General features: G+C 37.7%; 2 protein-coding genes across 3 annotated transcripts; both read right to left on the bottom strand.

Annotated features, from left to right (window-relative positions):
* Window positions 1–10: 10 nt before the first annotated feature.
* Window positions 11–1780, bottom strand: rmi2 (RecQ mediated genome instability 2). The gene is made up of 2 exons (XM_085271700.1): window positions 1421–1780; window positions 11–757 (listed from the first exon to the last, which is right to left on the bottom strand). Exons 1-2 carry the CDS (start codon window positions 1707–1709, stop codon window positions 606–608), a joined length of 441 nt encoding a protein of 146 aa, XP_085127826.1. The 5' UTR covers window positions 1710–1780; the 3' UTR covers window positions 11–605.
* Window positions 1781–3487: 1707 nt separating this feature from the next.
* Window positions 3488–10833, bottom strand: ubfd1 (ubiquitin family domain containing 1). 2 transcript variants are annotated; one of them, XM_085271697.1, is made up of 8 exons: window positions 10744–10833; window positions 10333–10452; window positions 7139–7408; window positions 6814–7022; window positions 6669–6734; window positions 6447–6552; window positions 6286–6368; window positions 3488–3980 (listed from the first exon to the last, which is right to left on the bottom strand). In XM_085271697.1, the coding sequence occupies exons 2-8, from the start codon at window positions 10346–10348 to the stop codon at window positions 3870–3872; spliced, it is 861 nt and encodes a 286-aa protein (XP_085127823.1). In that variant the 5' UTR covers window positions 10349–10452; window positions 10744–10833; the 3' UTR covers window positions 3488–3869. The 2 variants fall into 2 exon arrangements, with proteins under 2 accessions (XP_085127823.1, XP_085127822.1); XM_085271696.1 differs by lacking the exon at window positions 10744–10833 and having other exon boundaries at window positions 10333–10652.
* Between the last annotated feature and the right edge of the window lie 1207 nt (window positions 10834–12040).

Here is a 12040-nt window from a genome sequence, read left to right as displayed (position 1 = left end):
AATGGCTTTTATTTAAGCATACACATGCCCAATTCCAGTAACTAAATACAGAAAAGGTGTCCATCTCACTGTAATCATTATGAAAGCAGTTTCATACATTGTTGATTGTTGTATTGTCTTATAATGGTCCATATATTACAAGCCTGTATGTTACAGGTAACATTGTTAGAGTTGAACTAAAATCATTTACATTAAACACAAGTTCAGAGCAATCCTCAGTGATGGCTTTATACACAATGGGGAGTTTTGAACTCTCATGTCAATACTGATGCAGTGTTTTAATAAAGACCTGATGCATTATTGAAAAGTTATTTGACCATGTTTACTTAACAAAGGTATTCTGAAAAAGAGTCAAAACCTCAAAACGGTACTAGTACAATGAAGATAGTTTTTTTTTTTTTTTTTTGGTCAAGGTTAAGTTATCCATCTAACAGCTCCAGTGACAACTTTGGATTAGGAGCCACACACCAGTTTTCTTAATCACTTGACCTCCATCAAACAAGTCCAGCAGAAAGGAAAGTCATCTTTTAAGTCTGCTGAGGTAACATTTGACACTTCAGTAGTATGTAGCAAGCTACAGGAGGAGGAGCACTTCAGCCCAGCATTCAAGCCAGCACCTGCTGCAGGTCATCCACCTCAAGCTTCCACATCCGTCTGTGAAGTGCAGCAAGCTCCGAGAGGTCTGCCATCTTCACTGCACGGATGGCTGGTTCTGGTGAGATCGCCTGAATGATGCCCATCACCATGACATATTTCCCTGTAAGAACAGCAGCAAGTGGTGAACTGTTGACCGACAGTGATTTCAACGGTAAATCGTGGTTGGAGAGATAAATCTGCCAGCTTGCTGCTACAGATTTTAGGATTAATGCTCTCCTTTCAGCCTAACAAGCTGTGCACTGATGAAAATATTCACATTAACCAGGATTCTCATGAATTCAATAACAGGCCACTAATATCTAGAGTGAAAATGATCTCATTTAAAAATTGTTGTTCAACTACAGCTTTTGAACTTGCAGTGTGTTAAAACCGTATTAGAATTTTAAAATACAGGTCTGAGTTCATTAACAATAGTTGTTCTACTTTTTATTTGTAATTAAAAAAAGAGTCTATCCTGTTGATTTTTTTCTTCTATTAAGATACTTCATAATAACTCCTAGAATGTAATGTCATTTTGTGTTTGATTCTGTCACTAGATAAAAATGCAGTAAATGGGGACAAAGCTATATTTTTCTCTAACCAAACAGAATATACGTCCCCTTTCTAATTGGTCCCAATAATAATGACTAAGCAACAAAAGCAGTTTCTTTTCACTTACCGGTATATATGCCTAATAGCCAATAATTGTTCTCGGGGGGGTGTAATTAAATTTTAGCTTCTGTGTGGATTGAAACAGAATCTAGCTTGGGTCTGGGTCAGTTACCTTGGGACAAGCACGGTTTCCCTTTGGGGATGTTGTTAACACCCTGAACAATGAAAGTCCCCGTCTCATCCATCAACAGCACGGTGTCTCTGTCCTGCTGGACTTCCAGCACAGTCCCCTGCATCCACACCAGCGAGACAGGCAAAGAGCGTCCCCTGCCCAGTCTAATTACACAGCCGGCCCCGCTATCAGCGGTGCCCCAGTTCCCTGCCGCCCTCAGCTGTCCCGACAGCACTTTAACAGGCGGGGGACGTGTCCTTTCCACGTCTGTCTTCTCTACTTTGGACATCACTGACAGACTGCTGCTGGCGTCAAGCGACGGACAACTTGAGACAGCGTTTTCATTTCCCGCCTCCCCACGACCGGAAGTCGTGGCAGCACTCTTTTCCGGCAATAAAACACGTCCTCGCCTGATTTCTTCAGAGTAAAAGCATCAAAACTGAACTTCAATCACAGGCAGGTGAATAGGAGGCAGCATATGATAGAGGGGAAATTCACAGATAAAACACATTTAATTAGTATAACTGTCATTTCCGTATTGTTTGTAAGCATCACAGGGGGGATCTCTGGGCATCAGGTCCATTTGTGAATGTTACAAAGTTTTAGTCTGCTGTGATAAAGAGCTAAAACCTTGTATAGAAATCAGCCTGGCAAACTGTGATAATGAATGAAATGTACAGTAGTGTATGTTTACAATCCGACAATCCTGAAGCTATATTAAAAAAAAACATGTTTTTTAAAATGGACAAAATAGAAAGTGTCTCCATTGGTATTTTTGTTTTTCTTTTAAATACTGATAGCCATTTAAGAAAGAAAGTGTACTTTATTGGTCCCCGTGGGGGACCAACTGCATTTAACCCATTCACTCAGTGAAGCAGTGGGCAGCCACTGGGCGCCCGGGGAGCAGTGTGTAGGGACGGTACCTTGCTCAGGGGTACCTCAGGGTAGCTGTTCAGGGGAATCGAACCCCCGACCTTCCGATCATGGGGCCACCACTCTACCTACTGAGCTATCCCTGCCCTTATAATTTATGCAAGATTGCTGCAAAATATGGCTTTAAAACAATTTGTTAAACTGAATTTGTGTTTGATTTCTTCAGTTTATGCATCTTCGTTATAATGGTTGTGATACTTTAATCAAAAATAATAAAGAAGGGAAACCAAGAAAAAAAAATGTACATCTGAGTCCAAGGAGCAGCTCATTTTGTTATTTAAATCTGATGCATACTCCATTGATGCATAGGAATAGCTCTAACTGCAGCATAATATTCACTAAAGCCACATGGGAGGGGGGTCTCAACAACTGCTTTAGTTGCATATTATAGGGGTGAGTGATGCTGATTAATATTACTGTGGAAAAACACTGCTTGAATAAACAAAATGAAAAACCACAAATTAATACTAATTAAACATACCAACAACTGCTGTTGTTCAGCTCCTAAAAATACAGAGCTGTTTATTAATCTGCCAAAAAGTGTTGAAGACTAATGAACACTACATAATGCCACTCTGGACATGACAATAATCATGACAAATGAGTTTATTACTAGAATTTATGCAACTCACCTCCGCTATGACAAGACTAATAAGTCATTTTGAGAAAGTTGCATAATGTGGTTTATAGATTCAGCTTCACTTCCACCCCTCATCGTGTAACTTTTCCTTGAAAATTAAGGGTTAGGAAGTCTGAACATTTCAAGTCCATAATAAAACTTTTTGTTGGCTGTTTAATACAAGGCAAGCACTTCACATCACTGCAGGGCTAATAACAGAGCAAAATCCTGGAGGAAAACATGCTGCGGTCTGCAAAAAAGCTGCTACTCTGGAGATTTGTTTGTCTGCAAGACAATGACCCACAACAAGAAAGCCAAAACTGCACAGGATTGACTTTAAAGGTTCTGCAGTGGCATATTCCAGACCTCAATCTAATTCACAATTTGTGGCAGGACATGAAAATTGCTGCTTGTTCACAGCCTCTATTCCACTAGACAGCACGAGCAGTTTTTTTGCCAAGAGAATTGGAAAGAACTGCATCTGTTCTTAAGTGTAAAACTTGGAAAAAAAAAATAATGCAGACGAAGTTTGCGTGGATTTAATACTGAATGGAGAAGACAGACAGCAATGATCTGGCACATTCAATTCATTAAATATTTTTTTTTTATTTCTTTAAGAATAACTGAAGAAAAGTGTTAGCAATTTCTGTACATTTTTTTTGTAATTGTTTTCCCTTGGATTTGCTGAAAACCTTGAATGATCAACAGGGCTGAGAAATGTTATGCTGCCACATAGTGCACTTTATACCTAAAAAGAATATGATTAGTCCACAGGCATCCGTCAGTGTCCTTGGAATACACTCCAAGAGGTTCCTTAAACTGCTGACACTGCTGACTCCAGTTTCATGTTATCATCTCCTCTCAATCCCAGTTCATCATTGTCAAAAAAGAGGCACATTAGAAATACTGCCATTTTCCAAGGACTGTGTCTTTGATTGCATCGACAAACTGTGCAGGCACCCAGTAGACCCAATACTGCGAAGCTTCCGTTGGACCCAGCTGAAAAGCCTGCAAAGGTGGAAGACAAACCGGTAAGTACATTAAGTGGTTTCAGAGGCATTTGCAAATGTAAACATGTATTGAGAATAAATAAACACATTGTGTCTTGTATAGATTTTAAAAGCAAATTTAATTTATAGAAAAAATAACTTATTTTGCAATAAATAAAATTCAACCACTTGCATTATGAACAGATGTTAAGACACAAAAATCTGGACTTCAGGAAGCCTTAAATGTCTACTGTCATACATACTCACTGGATACTTTATCAGGCATACTTATTCTAATGCAACTCAATGCATTTAAGCACATAAACATGGCCAAGACTAACACCAGAAGTTCAAACCGAGCACCAGAATTGGGAATAAAGGTGATTTAAGAGATAGTGAACGTGGCATGAATGTTGGAGTGATGCTGTCAACTGAATATGACATCGACCAAAATCTCCAAGGAATGTTTCCAGTACTTTTTTGAATCTGCACCACTAAGATAGCTCTAAAGGAAAAATGGGGTACAACCCAGTACTAACATGTTGAGTGTGCGCAGTGCCTCTTAGAAGCCCTTTCAACACAAAGCGTCATTTATTATAATCCACTAAAATGTTATTTTGCAATTTAATATGATATAGTATGCTTAATTTAAAAACAGCCACTGTACTGAATCTTTCTTTTATTTTAAAGTAAACAACCTGGCTAACCAAATCCAATGTTTGGCTTTTATCTTTCTTCTATCTTAAATCATTCCCATCTCCTCGTCTATCTGCTTTGAATATGTTTTCAACTGTTGAGAGATGCAAAAACAAACTCGGAGGAAGCTGCAGGCATCACTTTTCATTTTTGAGCCAAAAACATGACAACACAAAGCATTGTTTTGACTCCACTATCATACATTTGAATATCTCTGCTCTACAGCTGTAACATTATCTGCATTTAGATCTGTTACACTGAGGGTGATATCTGATGAGGTGGTAATAAAGCTCAATACCAGGGAAGTCCCTCAAAGCCCCACTCATATGTGCTCAGACATTATACTATTTGATTGGATGCACTCATGTGAAGCTGCTATGGAATTCAAACAAAATTACACAGAGACATACTTTGGTCTCAAAGTCTTTTTTGGTGTATTGATCACTTCTATACACACACAAAGTATCTGCTCGTCCTGATGTTGTTAGCCATTTCTGGGTACAAAGACTCCAGAACAGCAAGATACTCCTGAGAGTGAAAAATACTTCAGATTTGTTAATCTCCAATAAAATAATCAATGTGGCTGTTTGACTAGGTATTACAATAAAAAGCAACAATAAAAAGCAATAACTGGATGAAGAAGGAGACTTGCAGCAATACAATTAGCAATACTGTTAGTTAGCTAAAGATGATATACCATGTCCTGATGAACATTTTATATAAAAAAACAAACAATCAAGAAACAACTGTAGCTAGCCAGAGATCTATTGTCAGGCTATTATGGACACTGGACAGGAAAGATGTAGGATGACAGGATGAGTATTAAACTGTCTGAGGGTCCTCCATCTTCCAATGGTTATCCCAGTCTAAATAGAGACCTCCCTCTCGCCAATACCTCTCCCAGCTCTTCCCCTGGCCACAATGAGGTGTTCCCAAGCCTGCAGAAGACATAATCTCTCCTGAATGTCCTGAATCTACATTGGGGCTTCCTCCCAGTGGAAAATGTCCAAAGCACCTCTCCTTTGAGGCGCCCAGGAGGCATTCAACCCAAATGACCAACTGTATCCTTTTGATATGAAGTGGCTCTACACTGTGACCAAGCTCCTCGCCCTATTTCTACCACTTGTATCAACAATCTTATTCTTTCAGTCACTACCCAGGGCTCACAGGTCATAGGTGAGGGTAGGAACGTAGACCGACTGGTAAATAGACAGCTTTGCTTTCACACTGAGTTCTTTCTTCACCACAACAGACCAGTACAGCACCCACATCACTGCTGCCACCACACTCTGTTAATCTCCCACTCCTTTTCTCCGTCACGTGTGAACACAGCTGAGACATGTGTTGAGGGTCCTGTAAGTGACCCTTTTGGGGTTTTTGTATCTATTCGCAAATCAAAAGAACAAGAGACAAAACGCTACAGCACTTTAAAAAGACAAGAACCCTAACCCTAGCTAGGAACAAGTGTCATTACATCACTACTTTAAAAAATGGATAGTATACCAACCAAAGAAACTTTTTTTTAACTGAAAACCTTCTATTACAGTGACTCCATCGTTGAGGCACACATAGTTCAGTCACTTTAGTGAACAGCCACACCAGCTTTTTACCACACAAAAGATAGTTACCATCATGTGATAGTCCTCATGGCCTTCGATGGGTTCAGACACTATGTTTTTAATGGAGCCCATTGGGACTTTCTCCGTCCTCTCTGCAGATGAGAAATTTAAATTATCAGCATCTTTATGGTGCAGTGCAGCTAGCAAAAGTAGGTTAGCTATAATCTTACCTTTTGTTCCAATCCACAACTGATCTTGCTCCAGCTTGAATGTGAGTCTAACTTTTCCTCCGGATTTGTTATACATTCCGGATAAAGGCACTGTTGGTAATCGTTCCTGTTAAGCGGCACAAGACAGCTGTCAGTTGTGTTTAGTTGTGTATATTCAAACACACTGTATCACTGTAAAAGCACCTTTATCTACAGCTAATAACAGGTTAATTTTCCTCTTACCTTTGTTCCTTTAATAGCTGGCATGATGTCATCAGGTTTACCTTTGTCCAAAACTTTCCTATGTTGCTGAGATAATAGTGCAGATTTAAAATGACAAATAAAAACAACAAAAAAACTCTTTCTACAATAAGGCGACAAATCAAACCTTTTGCCTGCATAAAGGCTCCTTCTTGTTTTCTTCAGCTTTAACTTCCTGCTGGATGACTTCTTTGGGTGTATTTACAGCTAATACATCATTTATTGTAGATCCTACTACCATTATTTTTGCACCATTTGTAATCTTTATTTCACGTAGCGTCTTGTCCTCTGGAAGCAATCCTTTATACATCACTTTTTGCATTGCCGGTGGAAGACCTAAAATAAAAAGGAAAGAAAGAACTATCTTTGAGTTCTTATTGTTTATGCGTTGCTAAACAACACTCATTGTAACAATTAATTTAAAAGAAGAAATGTATGCTGTTGGCTCTCACCAGTGAGTGAGTGAATGCTCTCTTTTAGTTTGGCTCCGGTGCTATCAACAGGAATTTTCAGATCATATTTATTTTTGTTCCAAATGATCTTCAAGTCCACTGTTTCCTTGTCCTCTGTATCATCCCCATTGCTAATATTAGAGTCCTGAGTTGTGGAGTTTCCTGCATCTGTGTGAGACGTCGCTTCTGCACCACCTTTTTCAACATCTTCACCTAGTGATTCAGCTTCTTTTGGTTTTGCCTCAGTTTCCATTATGACTTCTTCACTTCCTGGAAAAGAATGAAATCTTAGACTTATGTTCCTTTAAAGTAACCCTTCCAAGTTTAAATTATTATATCTCAAATTTTCCATATAAGAGTGCCTATGCATTATGATACTGCCTATAGAGATGTGGTCAAAGGTCTCCATACACTCACATGTGGTGGTAATTTGGGGATTTTAATGATTTCTTTGAAAATTTATTTTTCCAAGATCGAATGATAGTACAATATACATCTTTAATGGCAATAACAAAATAATAATTGGGTGCTAGAGCATCTTAACCAATTTCCAGTTTGTTTCTTCTTCCAGCCCTCAGCAAAGTAATGACACATCTGACTAACTTGTACTAATGTACAATTGTTTGAACTAATGATGTTCAAATCTGCAGTTGTTTAGAAATGGCTCCAAGAGACCTTTACAACTTGTGTACATCTACAATTCTTCTTAGATCTTCCCTGAGTTCCTTGGACTTTCCAATTGTTCTGGTTATTGGTCACTCAAATGAGTGCTGTCAGGCAAATCTTTTTATGCTAGCGAAGGGAAACTCCCAGTTATAGTTAATCACATTCACCATAATCACCAAAGAGATGTTAAAAGACACACATAACAGAAGCTGATTACAGGAAGGCCGTCAGTGCCAGCAACAGCACTGCAAAAAACAATGTATCACAATAACAACCACCAAGTTTTCTAAAGAGAGAAAGAAATGTGTTGTCTCAGCCTATCAGATGATTACACTTGTCTCTCTTTTACAACAAAGAAACTTTTTGCATTAAAAATAACAACAGACCAAAATGTTGATATTCCTATTATATTCACTCTACCGTGACATTTGTTACAAATGTCTTTCTTTCAGGGAACTTTTTTATTACAAGTGTTTCTTGTGTTTTATGCTGGAGGTTGACCACCTTGCCTTAAATGACAACCACCTGCACTGTCGCAGTCTCCTATGAATTAGATTAGTATTAGGGCAGACATACATATATAATATCAGATTTTTACAGAAAGATTAACATAGTGATGATATCTTAGTTGTCAGAAATTGTGGCTATTGTTCTCATTGTTAGTGGGGGGGAACAATCATCCTCCCAGCCTTGTTACCGTAAATTAATAAGACATGAAATGCTAGTATCTGCAGTAAATGAGTTTAACCCAGTCATTGCATAACAAAATGATAACGGCAATCTATGAGCAGACCAGCAGATAAATAGAACTATCTCAACTAACTGTATGTCGACCGCTAATCCCTGCACAAGAACAATTGAAGAATGATAACAGCCTCAAATCATGATATTTTTTTCACAAAACGTCCACCGAAATATCAATATCTGTTTCAAAGCTTGAATCCAGTTTTGTCCGAACTCAAAGCCTCATGTCAACCTACTGCCTTTGGATGACGTGTCAGTTTCTTTGCAAACTGCAGCAAAGTTTACAACAGACTTTTTTGCTGTTGGTTATAGCAAAATGCAGCCATAACATCTTTAACACAATGTCAATTAGTCTGGAAGTGACTCAGATTAAACGTAAACAGAGCTGTGAAGCTGAACTTAAGTTTTTTTCCACAGCTCTTTCCACTGAAGGACTTGTTTTGAAAGACTGTTGGTAAGCATATCAAGGAAAAATGACTGGCTGACAAAGAGGCTACAGTCCTAAAAATTCCAGGAGTAAAGTGCCAATTGAGTTGTTTATTATGTATTTTGACTTTCTGGGATAAATGTGGCGCTTCCCACAGAATCAGACTGTATCTGCTGCGGCAGAACACATATATGTATACTTAAGCGAAAGGTAGCAATGCTTTCTTTCCATGGAAGACTCAAACTACATACAATTGTGCAGGTTGTATTTAACACAAATAATTTACCAAAATAGTTGTGAAATAGCTGAGTGACTAAGTGTCAAAACTCTGCTCATTAAAAACTAACAATAAAACTAAATGAGGCTGAACCTAGACGGCTTACTCACAATGGCTTAAAACGAAACAAAATAAAACGGGGAAACCCAGCTCACCTTTATCACTTACAAAATACATTCCTGTGAACTATATTTAGCTACCTATCATATCTATGTCTACTTTGCAACTTTAAATAAGACTTTTGTTTTGTTTTGTTTACCTTGATATAATACAAAACATCGACGTGTTTGGAAGCGTTTAAATCAATAAACTAGAAGTTGACTTAATACTCTTTATTTTATATATATATATATATATATATATATATATATATATATATATATATATATATAGAGAGAGAGAGAGAGAGAGAGATAATAAGAATCTCACTTTCGTGCAGTTCCCGATAGTTTCACACAATAAGCAATTATGTATGGAGCTATTATGAGTTAATAACAAAGATGTAACGAAGTCTAATTTAGTCTTATCTGCTAACCACTTTCCCCCTCGTGGTTTTTCTAGGTCTTTCCACCGCTTCTAGTAAGCAGTCTTTCGATGTGTGCTGAGAAATGGGATACATAAAAGCGAATAGCCGCCAAAAGAAAACAGAAAAACGTTTTTAAACAACAATAAGCACTCGCAAAACAACACATCTCATAACAAGAATGGCCTTACTGCAAAACTAGTAAAGTAAATAGGCTGTATGTTAGTGTTTGATCGCTACAATACTTAATCCTATACAGTTAAGTCTTTAACAGCTTAAGTTAACTTGATAAAACAAAAAACATATGTTAAATGACATCACGTTAACCGCAGTGCTTCACACATCCAGCTAAATGTAAATGGTAGTTAGCAACCGTTAACATTAGCTAGCCGCAACACTAGTGAACGTTAAAAAATTACCCTGCGGAAAGACGAAAATGTCCATTATTAGTTCAGTATATTTACAGTATATTTAGAGGTACGTATAATTTCATTAACATTATATGAGCTCAATTTAAAGATATTATTGAAATACTGCTGAATTTTCTCAATACTCACCATCCTGCGTCGCCATGATGATTGTGTACAATCCGTTGTAGGTTGTGGCAAAGATACTACAGGAAGCAGGATGGGTCCAGTATTCAGGAAACAACAGCTAAAATTGTTCTTCTGTCCACACTCGCGCGTGACAACGTAGAAACAGAAACAATTTAATCATTTATTTTGAAAACGCATTATTAATATAGCTATACGCAACCAAACAAAGTTTAAACGTTAATAGTTTCAGTTAGCTCGTGGGCAAACAGGGATAATGGAAATGCGCATGCGCACGCTGAAACAACTGAAGATAACTTTTTCTTGTTTTTGTAAAAACTGTTACAGGTTAGCTAACGCTACTGTCGATATATTATGGCTAAACATAAAGGCAACAAAACACTTTTTCAAGCACGAACAGTCCAATGTACATACGGCCAAGATAACGGACACGGAAGTGAAGAGACGTAATACTCTCGCTTGGCTTCGTTTCTTTGTTGTTGTGAAAGCAAGGGAGACACCGGGAGGTGGCACTTTAATCAATGGCTATTGGCTAAGTCTTTCCTTAAAAGGTGTAAAGGTTCGAAATTTAAAATGACTTTACCTCGCCAACTCTTTTACACAAGATTTTCAGTTATGGAAAAGTAAAAATTAAAAGAAAAAAAACCCCAAGCAGATGGCGTTCATGAACTCATTTTACAACTGATGGCGTTGGACAGGATCGTAATATTTTTTAAGATACTGTTTTTATATTATGGTAACACGTACCAACATGCATATCTTACTTATGAAAATATTTTTGAGACATTAACCTACAGTGTAATATATATATACATATATACATAGATATGAGTTACTGGTTTCATGCTGAAATAGTGTCACGGATGCTGGATAATTAGTCCACAATGAATAATCTGACTTTAACAGTTTCTGTAGACTTAATGAACTTTCTACCTTTTTAAAACTGCGGCTGTGGTTATTCTACAGTCTCTTACACAGTGTGGAAAGTAATTTCTCTCTTTTATGTGCTGCTTTGGTCCCTGATTGCAGTACTGTGCAAAAGTCACTTGCTATTTCTTTATATTTTGTTTCCACGGAGCCAGACTTGCTTGTAATTTTTTTTTTAAGTGGCAATAGTTCTACCAGGCCTTCTGAAGGTCTTTCAAAGTATTTCTTTGGACGTTGTCTGCTTTCTCGCACATTTATAGTCCAGACCTTGTATCTGATTTTCAGAGGAATTGTTTGTTTGTTTGCTGAAGCACTCAACACTGACCCATGAATCATTCCATCATTCAATAACACAGAGCACCTCAACAGATGAACCAGTGTTGTATCTACATATAAGAGAAAACTTAGCAAATTGTATAGTTAGGCACTTCTTTTCACTAAAGCCTGTTGCAAAAATATCACTTGTTCCTATTTCTTTAGTTGAATGTATGAAAAATGCTAAAGAAAATACAGTTTGACAGGCATAAGATAGTATTTTTACACCAACATAGTGATTCCCAAAAAGCTATTAGCTGAAAACGTGGCATATCTCAGCATACTGTGCAGTGTGTCCTTAAAAAATGGATTGGACAGTAGAAGTGGCAAGCATAAAGAAAATCTACAGGCTCTGTTATATTGGGAATCTTGTCAAAACTGATGGATTTATGAAGGCAGAGAAATACTGTTGGGATTTTATTCACAATGCAATACCATCTTGAGAGTAGATGATTAGCAGGGGCTTCAT

The sequence above is a fragment of the Mchenga conophoros genome, linkage group LG4, assembly GCF_057382185.1.
Source record: "Mchenga conophoros isolate Kocher_MC1m ecotype Shallow Benthic linkage group LG4, M_conophoros_male_GT1.1, whole genome shotgun sequence".
Classification (NCBI taxonomy): Eukaryota; Metazoa; Chordata; class Actinopteri; order Cichliformes; family Cichlidae; genus Mchenga; species Mchenga conophoros.
Note: the sequence above shows the minus strand (reverse complement) of the source record. Positions and strands in the feature narration are given on the sequence as shown.